The 27,618-nt window shown below is 39.1% G+C and overlaps 1 protein-coding gene across 4 annotated transcripts in view; it reads right to left on the minus strand.

The window, feature by feature from the left end:
- Positions 1-27,618, minus strand: part of SLC4A7 (solute carrier family 4 member 7) — a 100,072-nt gene that overhangs the window by 43,001 nt on the left and 29,453 nt on the right. For 3 of the 4 annotated variants that reach the window (XM_042806333.1, XM_042806335.1, XM_042806334.1), the window contains exons 2-5: positions 19,304-19,385; positions 5,021-5,164; positions 2,679-2,814; positions 1,498-1,658 (exon numbers count right to left, since the gene is read on the minus strand). In XM_042806333.1, the coding sequence (XP_042662267.1) occupies positions 1,498-1,658; positions 2,679-2,814; positions 5,021-5,164; positions 19,304-19,385 (523 nt within the window). The other variant, XM_042806336.1, reaches the window with a different exon arrangement.

The following is a 27,618-nucleotide window of genomic DNA, read 5'->3' on the forward strand; positions in this document are numbered from 1 at the left end:
CAACATCAAGTTTCGAGTGGGCATCTCCTCAGTATGCTCGCATCAGGAAAGAAAGCCTGCATGCCTGCCAAGGTATCTGCTGCAATTTCTTAGCCCCACCTGCATGAATCAGCACAAACCCACGTGCCAGCTTTTAAATCTACTTTGCCAGCCTTAACGGATGTATCAAGAACCTGATAGCACTGGTAAACTGCAGTTGCATAGAACTCTTCACAACAAAAAAAGGTCATTGCTCAGGATACCTTGCAAACAAAACTGCATGCAGCAAAGCCTCTGTCAGTGCAGGGCAACTTTCTGCTGGGAGTCCTGGCAACACACAGCCTTTTGCTACAACTTCTCAAAAGGAAACCTGCCACCCTCTCCCTCTTGCTCTGAGAATCAAGAATACGTAGCAGGTACTCCTGGCTCATGGAAAGGAGACAGTACGTTTGTATGCCAAGGATTGTTATCCTACATGCTTTGTAATGGGACCTAAAATTAACCGGTAACAAATGCATGCAACCTCTTAAGACATCCTAGTTCCACCTAAAATACCTGAGTGCTGTTTACACAGAATTTAGCTAAAATTCTTTCTCTTATGCGGTAAGATCATTGCTAAATGCCATTATTAAAAATAAATTAAGAAAACAAAACATCACTTTTACAAATCACGTATTGAACACTCTTCCTAAGTCAGGAAAATAGGAAGGGAATACCAATGTCCTGAGTGAACTGCAAAGATTTCAAAGCAAAACACAAAAAACTTTGGCAGTGCTTGGAGTGTTTTTATGCCAAAACACCTTGTCCTTCACATACACGATGGTCATCCCTAAGCCTAGCATGATTCTCAAGAAGGCAATCCATTGTGCGGTACCTGTAGCAAGAGATACCAGGAAAATTACGTAAAACTAGTTCAAAGGCATTCAGGCTAAGCAGTGTATATGTAAGTCTTCAAAGCAGATTTTATGGTATCCAAAATGACCGTGTGATTAGTGAGGACACTCAACATAGTAGGTCAAACAACATGTACAAAATTTATTTCTGCTCACCTCTTATAAAGGTGAAAAAAATACCAGATGTGTAACAATCAACTGCACTAATGGCATCAAGTTAACATCAGCCAAGTTATGAATAATAATTATGGTACTAAAGTGCACAAATAAGTCCTAAAATGTTCTGGCAGATATTTACATTTCATCTGTAGAAACAAAGACAAAGAACACATTCAGGGATTAGAACATAAAGGCAAATTCTGGGCCTCAGCCTAAAATATGTAATAAAGGATGTCCTACTCATCCAGTGTAGCTCCTTCTAAGTGAAGTTTGTAGGATCAGCTCTTTACAACCAGATGAAGAAAAACGCAGTAAGCATGCACATATCTGTTTCTTCAGTATATTATTTTCAAGAACATAAAAACAAACCACCATCAAAACCATCTCAAGTTATAGATTAAAATTTAGGAATGCAGTATTTAAGAAAAAAAAAAAAAAAAAAAAAAAAAGAAAGTTTTGCTGCAACCTGCTATCTCATCTAGTGTGTTTGCTCTCATGTCCAACATGACCGTCCCATTAAGAATACAGCTTCGCAGTTCAAAGAGACTGTGCAGAGACAGAGTCGCTACGTAAGGCTTGCTCCATCGATCACCCCCATCTTCAACATCCTCTTCAAATTTCAGCCACCTGAAATGCATACACGTACGCGCAGTTATATTTCTCCTGCAAACAGACAATTTGGCAAGCAATCCCATTCTTCCCCGTGGCTTCTGTATGACATGGAACAGGAAATCCCATCAGCTCACACCGGCTTTCGTTTTCTCAGACAATCCCACTGATTCACAGTCATAACACTTTTATCAGGGCTTGCAATCACACTCAGCTGGATTAGCTTTCGCCCATTTTGTTTCTTTTGGCTTGAACAATACCTGCCTATTCTCGAGTTCTTGTGAACAGGGTGGGATTCTGCCTTATTACTTGACTTGCATATCTCCGTTTCATCAGTATTTTAGGACCAGAAAGCTGTCTGAAACGGGCCATACACCATGTTCAAGTCTCCCAGGGCGCTAAATCAGACATTTAAGAGCTAGGCAATGTGTAACTATAAATTGATCTTGAATGTAAATTGAACTTCTGCAAAAGCTAGCATGCAATAAGGTAATTAGAAGTATGGGATGCAGAAGAATTTATTACAGTGCATCCGTAGAAGGAGGCAAGTGAACCAATACACATCAAAAATAACCATGGCATCCTGTAATGTTCATGCGTGCAATTTGCAAAAAATTAACCAAATACTATCCAAGAACATATGGATATACCCAGTTTTCTTCATGTTTGAGTAAAAAAAAAAAAAAAATTACACTAATGTATCAGCGACAATAGAGGAGCAAGAGACTTCCGTGACTGAAAATGCTGTCCTTCATGGCTGAACACCTGTGTAACTAAACAACGGTTGTACCTTTCACAGTGCTTGGTATGATCAGTTTTAGGAAAGTCAACACAGCACCAGTAAGACTGAGAATCTCTTGAGAAACCATATTGATCCTTCCAGAGTTGGGCAAAAAGAATAGAAGTTTTAATTTGCTGAGTGTGAACTGAGTGAGCAGGTTCCGTGTTTCATGAAAATTTTAACCTAGCCCTGGTTTGCGGTTCTTTGAAATAAAATCACTGGAAGATATAGCTTGAAACAATCTACTTTTAGCATACCTAGCTGTTTCTTTCCATTCATATTCTTCCCCATCCCTGAAGCAAAGTTCATCCATTTCAGTGAAGAGATCATGGGGAATGTGTTCATCATCATCTTCAGTACCCAAGATAAACTGCACTCGTTGGGATGGTGTGTCTTTGAGAAAAGGAGAAACTGAACAATTAAAGGAATTCATACTTCTCTGATGCAAGAAACACCACGCAACAGTTAAATCTCCTGCTCTCAGTTACAAATGTACAGCACAATATCCTCTTCGAGAGAGAAGAGGAACGAAAGAAACATGGACATTTCTTTAAAAGGAGGCCCGTTTAAAATTTTTCATTGTTTCTGAAAACAAAACATCTGGAAACTTATGTTTATGTAACACAATGAAGTGTTTTTATCTCTTTTATAGATTAACAAAATGAAAATACACAACAGAAAAATTGGTCAAAAAGATAACAATTAATATACCAAAGGGTTAGAAATCTTGTTTTCACACTTTGAGAACGAAATAAATGATAACATCATGACACAGACACTAATTAAAGGAGATTAAAAAAATAAATAAATAAAACGTGTTGATGGAAACAAATAGCCTGATTTATAGATTGCCCTAGTAATAACTCAAGATGCTAACTAGCTGTGGGGGTTTTTTTTCCCTTCCTCCCCCTCCTCCACATAGTGGGTAGCCAGGTATTCATATTGTTAGAGCAGCAGATTTTACAACAGACTGTTGCTACTTATATAGGATGGAAAAAACTATTAATTTTCTTATTGCATAGTTGGAGCACTGTACATAAATCAGCATAGTAAAGCAGAAACTACACTGCTAAAACATTCAGGATATATTTCAACTTCTCACAGTATAATGCCTCGTGGAACAGTGTCAGTAATAACTCATAAAATTTAACTATATTTATTCATCAAATATAAGTAGTGGAGTTCACTGCTATGAGCAAAACTTTTTAAAAAAAAAAAAAAAAAACACACCACAATTTTAGAGATATTTTTAATACCTATACAGAGACCTTGGTTCAATCCAAGGCAGAGCTTTCAAATTCCAAGAGTTCAATAATGGAGTAATCGCAATGTTATCTGAAGGAACATCGGGTATTGACAACCCAGGTAAATCTCAATTTTAAAAATTTTACTTCGTTCACTGAAACATCACTCTCACAGCTGCTAGATTTGAACATACAACTGCAGGCTTCCACTGCAGAAGGAAGATCACCGTTTAGATTTAGACATAAGATCTGAATTACTAATAAACTTCATTCAGAATTTAATTTTGGTTTTGCATTGTTGCTCTGGCATCAATCATCATCCAATCACATAATTCTGAAATGAGCTCTTGAATATAAACATCCATTATCAATGAAGATTACAGAAAATTGTTTCCATCCCAGAACCAACATATCCCAAGAATCCTGCCATATCCTATGGATCCAGGATAGAGAAGCAACCAGGAGAAGGGAATTTCTATCTAATATTACTCGTTGCTTCAGAACCTGCACAGCAAATCTCTACAAACGTAAGACCGAATTGTAATCATTTGTATTTGGGAGGGGAAGTTTTGAAGACAGATGAAACTGGGAGCTGTAGGAGAAGGGTAAAAGGAGACTTGGCAAAGCATTCCCCTTTGCAAACTCCTGTGTTTCAGAGAGCTGGCCCCTTGCTGAACACCGCTCTAGTCATAGAAAGGTGAACAGCATGGTGTCCACGCTTGAAGTGAAACATTGCATCATAGCTTTCCCATTCATTACAGTCGAGGAATAAAGAAAAACTGCTGAGAGTACTGCCAAATAGTTTCATTTCAGAGAACGATATAACAAAGTCGTCATCTCTTGAGGATCACGGGCAGGCCAGGGAGGCAGTGTCTGATCCAAAACTAAAATTTAGGAGGCGGTACAATTCCTCTACCAGCAGACAGCAAGAAGGCTGAAGTAAATATTTTAACAGATCACTGATCAAATTACCATGGCAAATGCTGCTTCACAGCTACATTCATATTTCCAAAAATCTTGAGTGACAGAGGAAGAATAATGCAAGACTACACAACATGAAAAAAAGTGTCTTATTTAAATAATACAGATTTTTATGCTACACACGTTGAGTTTTACAGAGCTCTCATCTGACCTATTCAGTGCAGGCTGGCGAACATTCATACAGACGCTTGGAGCAAATCCAGCAGCTTATGACTGAGATAAAACACAACCACAAAATCCTTGCCTGCCTCTGCATAAAGGCATAAATTACAGTGAAAATCAACGAAACCGCACAAAACATCATTTAAGCACAGAGTAACTCCTACAAGTTTCTTTCCAAGAGACACAAAGAACCCGCACAACAGATTTCTTACCATATGACGGAGATTCTCGGCCATCATCTCTGTCAGTTTCTTTTTCTTTTTTTCTCCGGTGATGCCTGTGCCCACGATGTCTATGCCGCCGACGGCCTTGCTTTCCAAAGGGAACGTGAACTCCAATATACACAGCTCTATGGCCTTTTCAAGAAAGTTTAAAAGGAAACAATTAAACAAAAACCAACCTCCTGTCCCAATTTAGCGTCTTAGTCAAAAAGACGAGGAGCTTGACAAAAAGAAACCCAAAAGCACTTGGCAAAACTACCCTGAGTGAACTAATATTTCTATTTCCTTTCCGTCATTCCCTGGTATCAAGGAACTGGTGTTATGCTCATTTCACTGATAAATTGGACCATATTCTTATGTAGTTTACGAACACGGGTGTGAAGCCAGTAATATAGGAACGCAAGCCTCATCTGCAAAACAGAGAGAAACTACTTGATAAACACCAGGGCAAGGCAGAGACATGACGTGATGCTCCCTCTCGTTCGCAGGACAGTCGTGACAAGGGCAAGACGTTACCCTCTAATTCAGTTAATGAACTTCACTAAGAAATCACCCATTGTTCAGAGTCTGCAAGGAGTTTTCTCTGCTTGAATGAACTGCCAATATTTCCTCAAGTAGCATGTGGCACATCTGGGTGAACCTGATGTTCAACTGCATACCATTAATTTCGTATCAGTTTAGGAGTGTAAAAGGAACTTACATGCCAAAACATCCAATAACTTCCAGAGAAGGTTGGGTTGGCTTTTTTCTATTCTAGCGTTTTTTAATAAATTTATGTAGCGCATCCTCAAATTAATACATGCTGTTCTTTAAACATGTACTTTCAACATCATGTTTTTCCTTTGACCATTTACATTAAGGCAATACTAGCATCAACAACTTGGCAAAAGAAATCAATCAACAGACTGTTATGAACAGATGACTACCATGTCTCCTGTAACGGGGTTAGTATATACAATAACCTTTTCAATTCCTTTTTAAACAAACAATCTCAGGAAGCAACTCATTAACTATAAGCCTGGAGGTTAACACTAAATACTTTGTTTCATACTGTAGAAGAGTCATTACAGAAGACTGACATTAACAAAAGGAAAAGGAAGTGGTTTTCCAGCTCTTGCAGAGATGCAAATTCAGCAAATTTACAGAAGACAAGCAAGCCCTAGGAGTCGTGGCTGTGACTGTGCACATATATATATGTACAGCACACACACAGACTAGATAAAGGACCCTGAAAAATTCTGGTGATTACAGAACCTTCAAGAAACAAAAAGATGTAGTATGTCAAACTTGTTTTCCAATAAAATAATCTTTCAGCCCCAAAAGATACACAAAACTTTTAGAAAATGGTATTTTTACAGTGCTACATAAGTAAAAGGACTATGCAAAAAATCACAATAATGTGTAAATTCAACATTTAATTAACTTGGTCAAGATTCCTTTTCAAATCATAAGATCTGATTCCTGTTAATTAGTCAGCGGATTAGCACTGTGACCAAATCTGAAATTAAGCACATTAAAAGCTATCTGTTTCCACGTAAGAGTGGAAACCAGATTAATTTGCTGAAGCAGTCAGACCTATTTACGGAAAGAGACTCTTCTTTTGTGAGCTTCTAACAAGAACGCTCAGCCCCTGCCAAGCAGCCTGACCTCCAACCCCACCCTCCACAACTACCACACACAATGCAATTCCCAGAGAAATCAGGGCAAATGTGGCACCTAAACATACATTAATGCACTTGATGTATAATATGACCAGGCAGCACCGTTAACGACGGTCACATTATTGATGCCACAGTTATACAATAATCTTATGCATAGGGAAAGCAAAAGTACTCGGTTCAAAAATAGCTGCATTACTCACCACACCCCACTCACACCTGCACGGTGCGATAGAGTGACCCACCACTCACAGCAAATGTTATCATCCTTGTTAGGATTTTTGTTTTATTTTATATATTCAATTAGCAAGCACTATATTTTTATTTTATATCTCTCCCTCTCTCTGTATAGATAGATAGATAGATAGATAGATATAGATATAGATAGATATAGATATAGATAGATCTATAGATATATCTAGATATATCTATATAGATATAGATATAGATCTACATATAGATATATCTAGATATATCTATATCTCTATATATAGAGAGATATATATAGATCTATAGATATATCTAGATATATCTATATGTAGATCTATATCTATATCTATAAAACCCGTTTTATTCATTGTCAAAGTATTTGATGTTTTTGCAGGAACTATTTTTTCCTAAGAGAAACTCAAACGTATTTCTAGTAATAGGGCGTTTCATATTATCAGCTTGTTTTAATATTCTTATCAAGACTAAGCCTGTTGTTTTGATCATTGCACAAAAAAAAACTGGCGAGTGATGACCGTCTGGAAAATTTCAAGAATCTGAAATCGTTGAAGATTTTACCTCCCGAAAAATTAGGAGGACTTCCACATTTTGGTCTCTTGACGTTTCCATAAATTAAACCAAAAATTCCACACTGCTTTCTGTACTAAAGAAAAAACAGAAATCCCATACAATTTTTTCAGGAAGTTCCATCTTGAACAATTCACCCCCCTCTTGCAAAAATGAGCATTTGTAGCAGTGTGACCGTTTCCATAGTCAAAGACCGCGATGCTGCACGGAGGAGAGGTGGAACGAGGCATCTCCTATTACAAAACTGCAGACTGACCGAAAAATGGTTTTCGATAGCAAAGTTTGAAGGAGAGGAGATGCGTTGCAAGGTACAGGCAAAAGCTATGGAAAACCAAGCAACGAACCAAAGGAGTTTTGCAACAGCCCTGTGCCCACAGCAAACGGCTTTCCCACCCCACACGCAGCGAGCTCTCAGCCCCCACTATTCCCAGGTGCCCCGAGTAGGCTCTGCCAACTTAGCCCTCAATCCGGGCTGCCAGCCCACAACCTGTGACATTTGATATTACTTTCTCCTCCAGAAGGGAGCTTGAAAGACGCCTTCTCTCTACTCCAACAGATCCGGGTGCCACAAAGACAGGGGAGCGGGCTAGCAGTGGGTTATCCTGCCCTCCAGGCCACGCTGCCCAGATGCAGCTGTCGTGTGAGTGGGCACTTCCTCACGCAGCCAGCCGTGCAGGTAAGGGTAAACCAAACCATCAGACTGCTATACCCCCAGCTGCAGTTTGGGGTGAATGCGAAACGCTGACAAGCAAGGCTATTTTCAGCAACTATTAAGTAAAATGCATCGCAACCCGATGTAATTCTAACGAAAACAACCTGATGAGCCTCCGAAACTTGTTTTCTTTTTTTGGAGCAAGCGTGGCAGGGTTGCAGTACAATGGACTAACCAAGAAAAGTTTGGCCGTGACAAACAGCAGCTTATGAGTGCACCAGACTGCTCCTTAGGAGGCCTCTCAAGACATCTCCACCACTGCCTAGGAAATCCAAAACCACTGCTGCCGACAATACTACCACGATTACCCAAACACTTGTTGCGCCTATGTATTCAACTCCAAAAGGCAGAGCAAAACTGCCTAATAAGTTGGACATGATTAATTCTAACTCCACAAAGGAAAGCAGTGAGAAGCTCTCTAAAAATAAAGATGGTCTGTGTTACCTTAAGGTTCATTATTCAGATCAGAGTAATTAATGTTTACAGGTGGAAAGATAAAGATTTACTTACAAACACAACTGGCAAGGAAAAACTAAACAAACAACACAGGGAATTTTTTCCTTTATTCCCAATGAATTGGGCAAAACAACTTACAGTTCCCTTCACCCTGGCCAAAAAAAAAAAAAAAAAAAAGCCAGAAAGGCAACTAGTATAATAGCAATAGAGAAGCAGATAACTCTAAAAAAGGCTGGAATTCATATTACTAGCATCAGAGCATCAGTGTTATTTCTAAAAGGAACACAACCTTCTACTTCAATATTGTTTTTCAAAGCTTGAAAGGTACAATTATGTGACCTCCAAAGCTTTATTCACAAAAACTTCTGTGCACAGTACCACTTTCAAGAAAATCTTGTTATAGAATTAATTTAAACCAATAATCAAGAGACTTAGTAGATTGTCCAATACTAAATTTAGTAATACAAAGCACAAGAGATAATTGTTCATTTTAATTTAACGTGACTTTATCCAAGCTTAGCTGTTCAAATCCACCAAGAGTATTTATTACTTTAAGTCCTTATTATGAAACGAATTCAAATGTTGGAAGCTTGCTACACGTCTCCATCACATGGTTGGTCTTACTCCAAAAGTCAATTTGTATCAGGTCCTATAAAATTTACAGAATAGAAAATGCTCTGTTTAAGTTCCCTGATCTCTCCCCAAAGGCCCTAAGAAAATGGTAATAAAAGACTTCTGAAGTCCAAGAGAGATCAAAAACACGTATCCAAAAACGCTCTGATGTGGCAACCCTGTAAGTACAATTCCACACAGAACTTCCTTTTTTCCTAACCATCACTTTGTTAGCTAGATGCCTTTTAAGCTTCATACAAAGAAGAACATTCTTCCCCACATTAACAAGGGAAAGCAAAGAAAATCCAGTGCGAGTTCTCAAATCCTGTTACTTAGGCATCTGCACTGCAGAGATCATACACCGATTACGGTTGGGAGGGACAGCTGGAGGTGGCCTATCTGGCCCAACCTCCCTCACAGTTTATTTAGCCAACTTCCAAGCCAAAGCCATCTTTTTGATCACGCTCGTCAGGATGACAACCAGCCCAGCTTTCAGTATCTGTAAGGACGGACATTCTACAGCCTCACCAGGCAACCAAATCCAACCCATAACAACACGCTGTATGCATTAAAAAAAAAAAAAAAAAAAAAAAAAAAAAAGTCTTAATATCCAATCGGCACTTCCAGTACTGCATCATGTGTGTGGTCCCCCTCACCCTTCCACGAGCATCTCCAACCAGAGTCTTGACTCCGTCCTCTCAGGAAGTTCCCAACAGGCTGTTGAAGACAAAAACTTCATGACAAGAATTCCTATTTTTCCAAAATCCTTCAAAGAATAATTTGAAGATACATCCTTTACTTCATACGGAAGCCTTTATTTAATCCAATAATGTCATAAGCTACCTTGTCCCAGCATGGAGCTTTCAAGCATGGAAAAACTGAAGGATTTGCAGGAGAGATCCTAATCTGTTCCTTAAAACCATAAAACTGGAAAAAAAAGAAACTGTTCAATGTCTTCTAACTGACATCCCCAAACACATTACCCTAGTAGGAAGCATTTGAAATCTATAACCATCTCACGCCAGGACATTAGCTCCCCTTACATCACAGAAAGGACTTGTACACACAAAAAAAAAAGCTCAATACAATTTATTAGCAAAACTTCTACCTCTTCTGCCACAGGTCTGCTCCAAAGGTAGAAGCACACAAACGGGAAGAAGAGTCTTAAGTGGACGGAAGAAGTAAAGAGTGAGAACGAGAAAGTCTTTTCATGCCCCCAAAAGCTTAACAGCCAAAAACTTAACAACAAAGGTCTTCTCCAAATATTCTTTGCTCTGGTGAAACTTAAGAAACAAGTAGAATCCCTCATTTATACACACACAAACCCTTTTTGTTTAAAGTTAATTTATTTATAATGAAAATTCTGAACATTCTGTTCAGTCAGTAATTCACTGAAAATACTGCTAACCATGCTAATTCTCTGATTTTCTAATTAAAAGTAATGCCACATTTCTTCAGTATGCAATTAAATGTCCAATTTAATATTGATAGTAAAGTTCTTAGTGTGTGACACAAACTAAGTATTTCAAAATAAACAGTAGTATTTTATGAACTTCTCTCATATGAAACATTCCCAAGAAACAGTCAAACTATTTTTTAAGGCATGAATGTGGTAAAAGCGAATATGAAGTATTTTAATATAATCTTGGTTTTTCATGCATGAATTGATTATTTAAAAGCCCTATTATTATTACCAATAATTCTTTTTCTGTGCTTTCTTAAAAGAATCATTTGACACAAATTATCTCTTGCTTTTGGAATATAACATTTGAATTACAGTTTTCTAACCAAACCTGTTTAAAGGAATAAAGAAAATTCTTTCCCAGGAAGAGTTATATGCCATAGCTGGAGCCCAAAGGTTCCCCAAAGGGCAGCGTAGTTTAGAATCCGTTCAACTCCCTGAGCTGTATCCTGAAATCTCCTGTTGCTCCGAGTAATTAGGTGTATCTGAGAACACACTCTCTATACTAAAATACTTGGACAGATAGAATTGAGACGTGTAAGCCAAAAATCCCGTGTGCATACCATGCAGCACGGCAGCTCAGTAAGAGCCCTTTCTGGCTCCACGGGGGAAGACAGCGTCACACCACGCTGGCTGCCGGGAGCGTTACACGCCAGATTTCTCACTACACAGAGAAGTGGGGGGTTTTTCTGACTTCAAGCCACAGACGCGATGGTAGCGGCAGTCATGAGGGAAAAAACGCACCGAATATTGCTATTTGACACGATCAGCAATATTCAAGAAGGCACCATCAGCAATCGCCCTCAACGGGCGGGTAAGTAATGGCACGAGGAAGAGCTCGGCGCCAGCTGACAGAGCTGCCCGGGGATTTTGGCACAGCACGTCCACCCCCCCGTCTGCCCTCCCTCACCCGGGAACGGAGCCAGCACTTGGTACGGGGGGGGGACACACACGGGACAGGACAGGGGACACTGCCTGCCCATCCACGTCAGGGCCCCCCACTTTAGCTGAGCTGAGGGTTCTGCGTCCAGCCTGTCTCCGCAGCAGGGCTCAGTCAAAAGGTTACACATCTGAGATCATTTCAAAGAGCTGTTTGTGTTGGCGGGGGGGGGGGGGGGGGAACCTAGAAACATGCAGTTCAAGCAAAAGCCCCATTAAGATCAAAGATGCGTCCACTTCGAAACCAGCGCTCTCAGCCTTTCACGGATGCCATGCCCTGGAAGGACACAAGGCTTCCCTATTCAGACCTACCGTGCTTATAAAGTATTTCAAAAGAACCATTTGCAAATAAGACTTCCCCACTTCGTCAGTGTTTCACAAGGACATTCTCATTACAAAGCTGATCACCCTCCTCTCCTGTACAGCTGCTCTGCACATCTTTAGGTGGAGCAGCTTGGCCCCAAATGCATCTATTTCCTGATGTTTTAAGATGTGAAAAATATTGCAGAGGGAATCTTGACTCACGGAAGGGTACCCTTGCTGAGAAAAATCCTCAAACTTTCACACTTTCTTTATAAAATAGGAACTGTTCAGAAATAAAGAAGAAAGTGTCACACGTTAAAAGCTTTAACCGCTGTGAAACACTAGCTTTCAGTGAATTACAAATGGAGAAGTCATCCATTCAGAAAGATTTCTGACATCCATCAAGTCACAAGTTTAGCCGATTTTTGGAATAACTGATTTTAAAGGGATTAGAAATAGTAAGATAAATGTTATGAAAAGCCATCAAGAAACAATAGGCTGCAGAATCAAGCTCAGTCTCCTATTTCTTCTGCCTCATCTCAAAAATTCTAAATTTGAGCCGTCTGGGGCCATCCAGTTCACTGACAGCTTTAAGCTTCAATTAGTACTGTTCGGTAGAATTTTGGCCATACTACTTGATTAACAATTTTACATATGCTTCAGACTATAAAACTGCAGTTAATTACCTTTTTATAAAGTTTCTGGTGCAGTCAGAATGGAAACATTATAGAACGTTCGCTCAGATAAAGAAGTCCGAAAGTAAGTAAAAAAAAAAAATACGTTAGGACACAGTTTATGTCATCAACTTTTAAAAAGCATTGCTTCCATATTAGTCTATTTTCATTAAACATTTATTTTACATCTGTATGTAAAAGACATTTGTTTTGAATTACATCCTTCTTAAAAACAACTCTGTTTTAAGAAGAAATGCTAAAATTGGCATGGACATTTCCCAAAATGGATTTTAAAAGATTTAAGTACAAGCAAAGTTATTGTCTACTGCAGATGTTCTCATGAACTCATTCACGTTCAAACACTGATTCATTTTGACAAAACATTACCAGAGGACAGACAATGTGATTGAACAGTTCTGTCTGTTTTGGACAGTGAGTATTAGGTAATCTAGCCTTCCTTGTTAGAAATTGTAACAATTCCAGGGTATGCATACTCAGTACCGCCTTCTCCCTCTACAGAAAAAGTAGTTGCATAATGAAAAACATATTTTCCTGCATCGCCTCCTTCAAAGATTATTTTCACTTAAGGTTCAGTATTTATATAAAGATCTTCTACTTTAAACTGGTTACATAGGAAAGGAAGCATAGCTAAAATTAATTTTATGATTCCCTACACATGTATGCCAGTTCCCATGCAGAAACCACTGAAATTATTGAAGTCTATGCTTCCCGTAAAGCAACACCTAGATCATAATATTAAGCAGATCTAAGTCTTTAGAAAAGCTGTTTTCTCTGAAAATGTTCTGCTTATTTTAAAGCAGAATAGAATACCATGTGTATCTATACATCATGCATACACTATACATCTTTTAAACACAGTTAGTCAGAACAGTACTGTTGCTATTCTAATGAATTATTTACAATATGCCAAAATGTTGACTTAGTTTCACTATGAATACTACTACTCAGTCCCAACTCAGTCAGAAAGATTGTAAATTTGGATAACGTCGTCTTTAGCAAGATAAAACATCCTGTCAACAGCTATTCAACAACTGAGGTATGCAGAAGGGTTCCTTAGCTGTCGAGACCATCCCACAAACACAAAATTCACAAGTGTCTCAAGGACACTCGGTAAAATGATCTGTTTGTGGAATAATGAGTAACTTCCCTCAAAGATGAGGAAAAAGGTGATATCAAAACTGACTTTTTTTTTTAAATTTTATACAATTGTTATCTAGCTAAAGAATATGAATTTGAGGGTGCACTAGTCTGTTTCTTTTATACTCAGCTCTTGTTAGGCTACCATCAAGAAGTCTCATAGCATAAATAAAAAAAAAGAAAAAAAAAAGTCTCTTGCCTCAAGTAACTTCACTTTACAGGAGCTTACAGTATGTCTTTCCAGTAATTTCAAGTAATTTAACATGTAAATAAAAATTTCAGAATTTATAGTAATTTGTAAAGTACCGTGTTTCACAGAATCAGAAGCAACTTGCAAAAATAATGTTCTAGAAATTAGAAAAAAAACCCTGCCTCCAAAACCAACGACACACCAACACTGAAAATTGTGTCCAGTCCCTTTAGGTGCCCTGTTGAGTTTTACGTCTACTCAAGCTGGTTGTCAGCTTTCCCCCTCAAAAGGCAGTCTGAAAACAGTTTTGATAACATTTGTGAAGAATGTACCTTTGGGATGAACACCACAAACAACAGCAACAAAAGCTGACAACAATTACTCACTCTACACAGAAGTCTGAATACTGCATAAATGAACAGGACAAGAGGTCCTGAGGAACTTACCTGTGGACTGTATAATGCAGGATTCTCACAGCAAAAGGATATTATAACTAAAGTTTCAACTCACGTTGCAAAGGTATAGCAGTGCTGCCTGATTCCAAAGTTCACTTAGTCAAGATTGCATTAAAAATCATACTAGGAAAATACCCTCAACACTGTTCTGAGTAGAGCTAACATTTATTTCTGAACTATAAGAATAAAACAATTTATCCTGCACCAGCTACTAGCACAACCGGTGCAAGTGAACATTTTGTTGATGTTGCCTATGACTCAGAGCACGACTTACACACCTGACTAGCTCTCCTGTATCTGAAGAGACACATTTTTGCTTGCTCGCAGTTCAACTCAACCTAAGGAGCTGGCAAGGTCTTTCCAACTCAGGGATATGGCTAGAGAGGATGGATGAAAGGTGGTCTGCAAGAATCGTTAGGGACCATCCTAAATTTTTTTTTTTTTTTCAGAAGCAATTACATGTCACATTTTTCTACTTCTTGACCACATAAGAAGATACAGCTTCACGACAAAAAGCATTTCAAAATTCCTTCTGTTAAACATGGTTATGTGCTACACCATTAAGGCGTCTCTCAAAGGTTCAGGCATTCATTCTGCAGTTTGAGAACCGTTAGACACCTGTTGTTCATTGCCCATCTAAATTAGTACAGCCTATGATAGAACACAATGTAAATACTAAACACAGTCTTACAGTGCCAGCAGCTACAATGTCCTGTTGTATTACTTGTGTTTACAGGCTCCTGTACAGTGTGCTTGCTTAAAGGATTTTACAGGAACTATTAAAGGGTTTTTGAACAGCTGCAATTTAGATCCATCTAAAATGTAGAGTAACAGTAAATGGGCTGCCTCAAAAAAGCCTTAGCAGTACATTCTACTACCAGTTGCCATGTAAGTTCTCTTAGTTCCCCAAAGCCCTTTTGTAATGCTGAAACAATTTTTAACTATTCATAACACACTGAACTGTAAAACACTCACAAAGCAGGTTTACCACTTATGTATACTATATTCACTTCTAAAGGAGAAAACAATCAGGCTTACTTAATTACCTGTCCTTATCAACTAAGTCTAACTGAAAAGCTGTTTTCTTAAAGAAAAAAAATAAGGCTCTAAACGATCAAAACCATGAAGGTATCAGAGACAATAGGGTCACCTGAAATGTAAACACTACCTGCACCTGCCACAGGACAGTATGAGAGTACAGTAACTAAATAATCTTAACTCTTGAAAGCTGCTGCTTAGATTTATACCACAGAAAACTAGTCTGAGACGCAAGCTCCTGACCTCAGATTGATTCTGGAACAAGGCTTCTGTTATGTGTAAAGTCTTTATTTTTGCTATGCCTGTAACTGGTCTACTAAGAATAACAGAATACATCCCTTTTCACTTAAGCTGTATCTAGTAAATGTATCCTCAAATCAAGGTGGAAAATTAACTACACACTTAAAAAGATAGGTCCTGGTAATACCAAGCCAAATATGTTAACTCAAGCTTAAGGAAGCTTTCTTTAACCATGGTTCTCAGCAGAAACTCTTCTTAAAAGATGGCACGAAATACCTCTGCCGTTACTATTGCCTTACTTCCAACTCCCGCATTAATTTGTTATTACTCTCTTTCATTGCAGCTCAAAGAGTTTGGCATCAAGTAAAGAACATTAGGTGCTCTTAAAAATGTTATTTTAAGATATCATTCCCCTTTCCAGCTCTTCTGTAAACTGGTATTTGTTAATTCAAAGGAAGGCCTTACAGCTTCAGTAAAGAGCCGGACCCTTATTTAGTACGCGCACAGTCTGCCCACAATTGCAGTTTGCCATCTCTACCCATTTCTCTTTAACAGGAAGAGAGTTACGAAACAAGTAGCCTGTGCCTAACTTTTCTAACCTAAACACTGTCACTCCAGATACATACCACACTTTCCCAGCCACCAAAAATAGAATGCAGAGCTTGGGAAGCCCTAATTCCAAGATCTGTTTTCCCCTTTAGCATCTAGCCCTCTTTCCATTAATATTTCAGCACAAAATTTCCAGAAGACAGAAGTATCCAATACTGACAACACCAAGAAACTTTTGCTTTAGGCTTAGTAGCAAAACCGTGCCTTTTACAGCATCAAAATGATGAACATTAGTTTGTACAGGCTTCCAAGCAGTTAAGTATCACCTGTCTGTGCTGGCTCTTAAACGTTTGGGGCTTCACGTCATAGCTGAACTGAATTAACTGCTTGCTGTCTCTCCTTGAAACTGAACCAACGCACGCTTCTGGAAAGGTTCCAAATTCCTAGAACTCCTTTTCAAGTCACCAGAAAAGCAAGTTAGAAGATGGGAGTGAAACAGTTTCAGGTCTTAAAACACTTACAATACCTTCACTACAGGGCTTCCTAAGACTAAAAGAAAACGTTCACAAGTCAGTAATCAAAAATAATACTATCTGGAGGTATTTTACTGCTTGCAGCCAACAACTTATTTCTCCCTTTACAAGATTTTAATACCAGAAATAAAAACAAAACCCCAAAATCCCGCATACCTACTTTAATCATAATAGCTTATAAATAATGACCCCATAAACAAACAGAGCTGTAAGTTCACAGAAATTTACCTTCTAAAACACCCTGAATCTAAAGAATCTCTTTTGGTGAATCTTAAGAGAAGATAACTCTATGACTCAAACAACTGAATTTACATGCCTTTCTCTTTTGTACAGGAAAGGAAAAACTTCTTGTTCTTACTTTGAAACAGTTTCCACTAATAAAAGTCAAAATACATGCTGTCCCTCCCTTTCACCCATTCTACCATAAAAAAAAAAAAAAAAAAAAAGGACCAATTTTCTTACAAATACGTAAGATACTACAAAATACATGTAATTGGCAAAAAGTAGTTCCTGCTCTAGGTAGGTGTGGAAACGTGTGCCTGTATTTAGGTTCAGGTATGTGATAATCCTTCTGGAGTACATTTTTCTTGTCAGATCCTTCTTACTAGTTATTCGGTTAGCCTCTGTAGAGCCAGCCCTCTCGCACTGAGACACTTACACCAGGTCACCCCAACGGGAGCAGGAGGTAGCCAGAGGAAAGGCAAGGCCCCGTGCTTCAGAGCTAGGTGAGGACGGCGAGACCTCCTCCGTTCAGCAGCTGTTATGTTGACTCAGTTGCTCATGAAATAGAAGCCTTGGCTTCACCTTGATTTATCCTTTGACCTTGGGTAAGGCAGGGGTATTTTCCGGGGTCAGCAATGCCAGTGCTTAAATCGCCTCAAGCGGCCTGAACCCCCTGCCTTCCCAGCCAGCCCCTTGTGTAGCTGCAGCGTTGCACCAGCCGAAGCGCTCCTGTGAACCGTGCCACGAAAGAGCCTGGGGAAGCGAGCTGGCTGCACGTTCCCATGGCCTTCTCTGTTCTTCTCTCTGTTCCTCGGCCAGTCCCGGGCCGAGGCACTACAGCTGTGCAGCGCCAATACTGCGGCTGAATGCCTGCTTCCCCTTAACCCCTGCCTCCCTGCAAAAGACAGGCCTACCTTTTCTGGGTCATCTCCCAGAGAAAAGCAAGAGAAGGAAACGAAGGAGGAGACGGCTTAAACCTGCACTGAAAATGTGACTGCAGAACGAGACGACGGCTGTGGTTTCACCACAGCTCCAACCCTATCTAAAGCGGCACCGCCGCGGCCTCCACCGCTGCAGCTCACAGCCCCACAGTCACGCTTCCCGCCCCCGCTCAGCGCTGGCACGCATCCATCCCTGTGGCACAGCGGTTCGGGGCGCTCAGCTCCTGAGATCTTGCATGTTATTTTCCTTTGTCAGGACCTGTTACGTTTTCTGCCGGCTTAACAGAATACTTAACCAGGCTTACTGCTCGGTCAGACAAACAAAAGTGTCAGTGCAAGATGGAAAGCCGTGCCAGACCGGGGGGGGGAACAGAACAAGAGTACGACTGCAACAGCAACAAACAACTTTAATCACTTTAAACTCTCTTGTCAGACCACAGTGTAAGAAAATGTGACAGCAACCTAAATCAACTTTTCTCAGCTGGAAAGTGCTGTTATAATGGCTCCCGAGTGTTCTGAGGCAGTAAGAGTCAGCACTGCCAGGAAATATTACTTAGTGAATCTACTGATATTTTTTTAGCAGTTTGCAATTGTTCATTAAACTTCAGAGCACTCTACATGAAATGGAATAAACGTTGCATCTCCCCTAGCTTTTTCCTCTGGCTTCATTTAATAGCAACCGTGAATCTTTACTCCAATCTACTTACTTTTCAAGTCAGTAAGAAATTGTATCTTAGATGAAGTATCTAATTTTGCATTTTGCTGTATGAAACTAACTCAATCCCATTTTTGCTGCTAAATGCAGGATCCCAAGTCAAATAATGAAGACTGACTGCAGGACTGTAGAATGTACCATTTTCCATGGAACTACTAGCACTGTTATCTACTCAGACTCTCAGTATTTAAAGTGCATGACCACACTCACGAGGATACTTAACTTTCAGAAAACAAAACAAACATTTCCCTCATGACCCCTGTCCCCTGAGTTTTGATTCTGCAGAATTTGACATCATTCATGCTGGGAAATTACTTACCAACAGCAATCATTTTTTAAAGCCTACAATCTCAGAAGCAAGCTTTCCTTGGAAAGCTTCATAAACATTTTTTTTTTTTTTTTTGGTGACAGATTTGAATAACAGTGAGTATTAGCATGCACAGAGATAAAAAACAGCACAGGTCATCTGCCATTCACTGGTTTTATTCCTAGAATTTCATGATGGCCATAAAATTCTGGTTCCTTTTAGCAATGCTGGTTGCACTTGAAAGGAAAATACATGTTTTATCCCAAGACAAAAAAAAACGCACGTTAAGCAAATAGAAAACCACCACAGACTTACTCTCTAGTTCTTCTTTCTCGAAGTTTGTATTGATAGTAGAGCTGATTTTGCCCATATCCACAACAGCTTCTTCATCATGACCCTGAAGAAACAAGACACAAGTTAAAAATACATAGTACTAATTTTTTCTGAAGTCCTAAATATATTTTGCAGTTCTGAAGCTGTTTGTCAGAGTTCTCTGAAACAACACATTTTTAGCTCTTAGAAACTGAGAAAGAAAATGTCACTGAAAAATTTACCCCTCCTATTCTTCAATAAAACATTACCCTGTACAGAAGGAAAAACAGAATATATCAACAGATATGCTAAATACTGTACAATTTGCTTTTGCAATGCTCTTGACTTCATCATATCAAGGATCAGGACATACGTTTCCGGAGTGCGATAATTTTCGGTTTACATTCAACAGCAATTAATCTACTTCAGTAGAATAACTGGCAAATTTATTAAAAGTTGCATAAACTAACATTCAGAGATCTTGAAGCCACTTGCTACGGGGACAGTTCCTATGTGAGATCTTCCAGCCCAAGTAAGAAACTTTTGTGAATCGAAGGTTATACAAAGGGCTGACAAAAGAGTTAAGTTACACAACTTGGGGTCTCTCCTAGACCAACAGTTTTGGAAAGATCAAATAACTCTTTCACTGCATTTCAGACAGTTTGTTAACCACACCCCTACCTAACTCACAGGTTTTATGCACAACGTCAGAAAACAGCACTTGCAAGACTACCTGTTCAGATCCCATCCCTGCTGAACCCATACCACTCATAGCGCAAAAGCATCGTGTGTGAGATCGACACAGGCTCAAGAACCAGGCTTATCTCTGAACACGTCCTCTCAGCCCATTTAGCCCATCACTAAAGCAGACCTTTAAACGCTGCCTTTTGCTCAATCTCCACAAAAATAAACCTCAAAATAACCAAGCAGTCGAAATCTCATAATCTCATCTCAGACTTTACATCAAAACATTCAAACTGCCTTTCTCCAAATGTTTGCATTCCTCAGAATAAAGTCCACTTTTAACAGTCCACAAATTACAGTCTCCTGACAGAACTGGTTCTCCAAAAGCACTGCTACCTACCCTGAGGGAAATGTTTTACTGTACATCTAACTATGTATAACGGCAGGCTAACTGCTAAAGAATACTGACCCTGTTCTTTCTGCTCCCCCGGGCACACACTTTTTTCCTTAAGTCAGGTCTATCAGTCATGAAGTCAGATACAAACAGCTGAAGCAATAGATTTTTTTTTTTTTTGTATTTTTCTTTCTTAAAACAACTTTGTTCGTTTTCCATTGGATCCGTTCATGAACCTGATTTTTCTTGTGGCCATGAGATAGCTAGATCCACCACAAATAAATCTGTTTGATCACCATTTCTGGCAGCAGCTCACTGGTGCATTTGAATCTATCAATGTGGGATCTCTGATACTGGTTTCATAAAGGAAAAAAATTGAAGCCCAAATCAAGGGTCTTATAGGAAATGGGAATCCTAACAATGTTGACATTCAACTAAACTTTGACCTTAGAATTACTCAATAGTGCAATGCTTTATATATAGAACAGCTTTGTCACGTCACAGAAAAGTGACAAGGATAAAAACCAACATACCCCTACAAGCTAAAACATAGTGTAGCAAACCCCACCAAAAAGAAATTTTTTTGAACACATAGCTCCTTAGTCTTAATAAAATAGATATTTATTATAATGTACCACGTGCACAGACACAGAAAAAAAAAATCCAAATCTTTGTCTGGCTATTAAGGAAAGTAGATTAAAAAATACGGAGACAACAAATATAGGGGGAAAAAAAATATATACAGATTTTCAGACGAGGATAAAAAAACAAAACAAAACAAAACAAAATAAATGTTAAAAGCAGTTAAACCACATAAAAAACAAAAGCAGATGGCACTAGGTAAGTCAGCAAGATACCAAAGAGTGGCAACAGGGCAGAATAAACCTCTGAAAATGAGAAGGTCAGTTCTGAGCTGTGTCCCTAAGAATGGGGGTTTCAAGAAAAGCATTACACAGTACCGTAACTTTGTCACTACTAATGAATTGCAAAAGTAGAGTTTTGCATGCATGTTAGAAAAATCAAAAACTCCTACACGCTCCAGACAGCTACAATCAAAAAATTCAGGTGATTAAAACAAAGTCACGTTTGATAGGCAAATCTGTGAAAATGTTGCAAGGAACTATTAATAAAGAAGTGGCAGGAACTTAGAACGTGTCATGATAGTAAGATTGGAGGGGGGGTCGTACATTCCTATCTCCTACACGCCAAAAGAAAACTACAGAGTCCTCTAGAAGATGTAGTCATAATGTAATTTATTTGCCTCTGTGATCTCTGATAAACATTCCGGAGGTAGGGAAGCACACAGTGGAAAAATGAGTCTGGCTCTTATCTTTACTGAAGACAGATTTTCCAACACAGCTTGGGGAAAAAAAAAAAAAATAACATGCATAAACTCAATAAGCAAAAAGAGGTCTCTAAGCAACAGCATTAAAAAGTTTCAGTTACCAATCTTTCCAATTTATCTCAGTGGCACAGAAATAGAAAATTATAGGAATGTAGCACACTCCAGTTCACAGAAACAAATACACACACAAATCCTGCCTGTTACCAGAAAACGCAAAATGGAGACGAAAATATTACAAATCCTCTAAATTATCTTTGTGTCTCATAATGACAGTATGACAGAGAAAACTCCCTAATATTAGGAAAACTGCTATCAAAACCTCTTCCACAATCAGCTTCGTGGTTACAGCCACAGGCTGCTGAAATACCCTGTACCTAACTCCCTCCCCGTCCATCCACCCAGCCAACAGTCCTTTCAGGACGCTTGGAAGCCTGCCAAACACACAGTTTTTGAGCAATAAAGGAAGACAAAGGTTTTCTCCAGATTATACAAACTACTGCATACTGACAGAAAATTACATACGCACTGCAGAAAATACATATGCAAGAAAAAATGTTTGTCTTCCAACAACATTCTGAAACTGTACTTGCTGCAGGCCTTATACCACGTTACTAATATTTATCACCCCCCTGGCTTTAGTAACAGAGGTACGTTGCCAACTCCATACATACAGTAACAGCCTTCAAAACCACATCATGTGAAAGTAACATGTCTTTTGAGATTAGATTACAGAAAGGCATGCATGCCCTTGCAAACTGTTCCATCGCTATCTCAAAGTACTCAACATATGCAAAGACTCTTCCAAGAATAAACCATGAGCAACCACAAGTACCATATATGAAGAAAGCATAGAATTTACAGCCTTTGTTTAGAAAAACACAAAGCATCATTTTAATATAACCATTTGTGATGCCAATAGCAAAGATTCCCACCATAAAATGCTTCTGCCTTAAGTCAGGAAAATATTCAAATACACTATAAAATTAATTCCAAGCTACAAACTTTTCCTTGCTAAAAATAAAGTCTGTAGGGCATAGGTTTCCAGTAATTACAGATCCACCGTGTTAGTTTAAGGCACAAAAGTGAGAGAAAACGGTTACATCAGACTATCTGAATCAAATCAGGTTCCCATTCTAGTTATCTCTTCTACTTAATGAACTTGGAATGCACTTAACTTCTCTTTTCAGTCCAGAGACAGAACAACTGAAAAGGGAAAAAAAGCAAAGCAAGCAGCAACCAGGGTGCCCAAGGGAGACCTTAAGCTTTCACCTTTGGTTCGCCTTTTCACAAGGAGATGGTCATTTATAAAAACAGAACAAATCCAGAGTACTTCAGGGGGAGGGGAGGGGTGGCGGGCAGAGAATCTTAGTACACTATTAAAATACACTGCGTATATATATAAACCCAACTTGTGGATACTCACAAATGTACTGGAGAAACCACCTCCCAGTAAAACCTTCGTATTCAGCCAGAGGTGCCTACATATACTACAACATATCTTCTCAGCCTTCCAACTTCCCCAGCATGAAAATGAAACCCCCTTTTCAACTGCTGAAGACCAGACAGAACTTTCAAATACTCTTTGCTCTAGTGGAATCCCAGGAGGATTCCTCTTGTCACCTCCGATTTTCAAATGTCTTTTTCTCAATCCAGGAGAAAAGAGTAATTCCCCTTCCCCTGCAGGCAAACAAGTATCCAGAAATTATTCACATTTCACTTATTTACCTGCTCAGACATTTCTTCATTTAGTACAGTACACTCTTCATATCTAAAATATTAATGCTACACGGTTCTTAAAAGTAGTATTTTTAAAAAGTCAATCCTAAATTGCATGAATCGTTAAGGAAAGCACACAAGTTTACAAGAATTAAGTTGTCAACCTCCAGTAGCATGTGTTAGTTACCGTCTAGTGGACGGACACAAATATAACGCACAGAAAATTAAATCTAAAGGAAATTTTCCACTGTCATCTGTACAAGCTCTTCTCACCAAGCAACTCACTCGACCTTATGCAGTCACGTATATGACAGATTTCAGAGGGGCACACTGCCAACGTGCATCACTGAATAACAACTTCCAAGAGATACAGCTTGCTAGCAGCACGTTTTTAATTCTACTCAAAATGTAGTTCAATTAAGTCATCCTGGTGATAGACAGTGATCAGACAAATGGCTGACACTGTTAACTGTAAGCCTTTGATATCTAAGAGTAATACAGAAATTGTGTTGAGAATAATTTTTGCTCATTTAAAACCATTACTCAGCTATGTCAATGTTTGTACGCTCCATTTACATCCCCCTCAGTCCAAAGATCTTCCCCAACAGACTTGGGGAACTGCCTGCAGCAGCAGAAGAGATAGCACTAGTGTTCATGGCAATTAGTAGAGAGCAGGAGTGGACACAAACAAAAAAACACAACCACCCCCCAAAAAAATTACATTATCACTTTCATGCTACAAAGAACCTTCATTGCAATATTTATTTGAGTAGATGTAAATGCAAAAAAAGAAAAAAAATTAAACAAAATAATAAAAAAAAAAAACTCAGTCACCCACCCAACCCCAAACAACATGAGAAAGAGGGAAATGTGTATTCATATCTACTTTTATTTCCTCTTATACACCTGCTTCTGGCCAAGAGTTTAAAACTTCTAATTTAGATACTATTCTACTGCAACTGCTTACACCATAACAGTGAACCTACGTATTGCTTTAAGGCTGTAAATATATCTCACCCTCTCTGGCTTGAGCAGAAGGCAAATACTTCCCTCTTCCTTCCCACCAGAAGCCATGGATGCGGATCTGCCTTTGCAGAGACACCAGACCTGGCAGATGGGATTCAGCTCTTAGGCTGGACTGTGGCACCAACAAACCATTCCTCTCAAAACAGGAGCACACACTGCTTGGAGACCCCTCTGGTTAGCATTATATAGCATGCTCGTGTAGATTTACGTACTAAAATCAACAGCATGTGAGAATTTTTGCACAGTTTTGCTCTTCCTTCCTTCATCACCAGTACATAGGAGCAGGTAAGCTGGATCAAACCGTCCATCCAACCCAGGACGCTGTCTCCAAGAGGATACAACAGGAGAGGCCTACAGCAACTTCCCAATAAACTTAAAAATCAGTGCAAACAAAATCCAAAAAGGTAACTTGACCTAGGAAGCATAGCCAAAGAAGGATTTTGGTTGTATCATCAGCTCTCACTCTGTTGGATCTGCATTCAGATGTTAGAAATGATAGCCATCGAGGCTCCACTAACAAAAAACCTAAAGTTAAATAAAAAATACCATTATTTCTCTGCTTGAAAAACAAAAGTTTAGCTAGAAAAATAAATTAAAGCCTTCACTTTGACCACACATTTGAAAGAAAACTGAAGAGGAACTACAAAACCTAATTTGCAACTGTTTTCCACAAGTGTATGTACACATATATTTTTAAACTGACCTTTGTTTGTAGATAGATACACACAGAAACTCATTTGTTTTGTTACACAGCTACTGAAATAAATTGTTCAGAATAATTAAGAACCAGTAGGGTAATTCACGATTCACTTTCATAGCAGCATTTCTGAGGTGCTTTGTTTCAGAAGCCTGCATTTCTGTTCTAAGCACACATAACACTCCATGTAGTCAGGAGATAAAATACATCTGATTTACAGAATGTAATCCAGCCTCTTCTCTATCCATTCAATCCCTCTGAGCTGCAAGCTAATAAGCACTAATACTTCAGGTGAAAAAAAAAAAAAAAAAAAAAAAAAAAAATCAGACAAGACCAGGATTATCTCATTTTGTAGAACTACAAGTCTAGCAATGACAGCAAGCCTGGAAGTGATGAAGAAACGAGAAGATTAATTTATTTGTTAATGCCCTCTGTGACTACAGTATGCAGAGTTAATGACAATCATTCTACCCCCAGCAATCATCACCAACTAGGTCTACGCTACAGCTCTCCCACCGCTACCCCTACAGAGCACTGAGCAGCCCTCGTTGAGAGTGGGTAAACCAGGAAGGGCTCTTTGGCACGGTTCACCTGCAGGAACAACTAACAGCAGCACTTGCTAAGTTTTAAATATACTGGTTTACTCCTCTGTCTGATTGATTCTGCTGCTAAACCAGAGGTAAGATGAGACTATGGTGGGCAGGAGGACAGGCATCTCCGGTTGCTGCCTCCTTGAAGGACAGCCAGGATATGAAAAATCAAAGTTTTTTCTAAATAGTAGTCAGTGAGGGTCTTATTCGGCCTTTTGGACAACCTTTCAGTGAAATGCGCAAGCAGTCCTATAAATGCATTTGAAATAAGTTCTTTGGGCACAGTGTTGGTCTACACAACAATACTGTACCTTCAGAAGTTGCCAAAGTGATGAAACACTACCAGTTCTAAATCAAGCATATCAACCTAACTGCCAAGGGAAAATGCACCAAATATAAATGGACCCTGTCTCATTTTGTCAGTATACAATTTTTAGCTGGCCTTGCCCTCTGAATATATATGAACTAGAGTAAAATTAGTAATAGTTCACAAACAGAACACTTGCCAGGCTTAAAATAGGAAGCATACTATACTGATGGGTTCCCCGCCTCGGTTGTATTTGCTACGGCCTCATTTGCACAGGAACAACTGCTTTCCAGATTTCTATTTTTTTTCCCTGCTCCTATAGCAGTGGGTATTGCTCAAGCACTACAGGAAGGACTCCAGTACAGCTCAAGGGCTTTGGTGTCACCACCCCCCGCACACACCACCCCATTTTCTTGTGAATTTTACCTGTGGTTATACAATTGCTATTTGACACAACTATCCTCACATGTAAATGATAATCCCTCCTAATCAAAGCAATACTCAGAGCCTCACGGGAAGGTCTGATACTTAAGATTTCAGTAAGACCATAGCTATAACAAAGGAGGTTAGGAATACTTAGAGAAGTTTTTTCTAGCCTACTAATCCTCTAATTAACTGCTCAGCTTATCCTACTAAATGCATCTGACCAATCTGCTTCCAAAAGACTTACAAAAAAACCCAAGAGCTATACAAACCCTGTTTGGGCAAGCATGTCCAACAGACACCAACAGACTTCAGTAAGACTCTCCAGAAGTTACATTTTACTTTTCCAAAACTGTGTGTGGAGCACAGTATAGAAAGACACATGTGTGCCACTTAAAAAAAAAAACACCACACCACAGAAAGTCAGAACAACCCGGGGGGGGGGGGGGGGGGGGGGAGTGGGGGTGTGTGCAGCGGGCAGGGAAATCACACTTTTGGAAAAAAGCAGTTCTAAACACGTTAATGTTTTGCTTCCTGCACAGTTGAACATCCAATGTTTATAAATGATTTTATTTCAGTGGTTCTAGCAGACATTACTCTGGCCATTGGCATGCTAAGCACCACAGCCTGCAAGACCAGCCACGTCCCAGAGAAATCAAACACTAGTCTTTGGACAGTAAACACAAAGTGATTGTGTTAGTCAGAACACAAAATTAAATTGGGACAAAAAGTCAGAAAGAAAAGGAAGCATACAACACTGTCAAGAGACTCATCACAGTAGTGACTGGCTGTCAACTAAAGCACACTGCAGTGATTTGTCAAAAAAAAAAAAAGTGGGTTAGAAGGAACACAAGAAAAAGGGATGGCTTGATCAATATTAAGGCATGACTAAAATGCAAGAGAATATTCGAATAAAACTAGAAGCCCATTTGAATTCAACTCAAGTGTTCTGCAAGCCAGAAAATTTACCACCATGCATAAAAGGTAACAAATAATATCACCAGTCCGACACAAGATACGAAATTGCATATCTAGCATTATAGTAGTCATTTTATAAGGTTGCATTTTATCACTGCCTCACAGCTCTAAATTTCATTCAAAAAATTCATAGCTCCATTCACCCCGATGTCTAAAAT

Source organism: Tyto alba, unplaced genomic scaffold (assembly GCF_018691265.1).
Source record: "Tyto alba isolate M040663 unplaced genomic scaffold, T.alba_DEE_v4.0 Super-Scaffold_46, whole genome shotgun sequence".
NCBI classification, from domain to species: domain Eukaryota; kingdom Metazoa; phylum Chordata; class Aves; order Strigiformes; family Tytonidae; genus Tyto; species Tyto alba.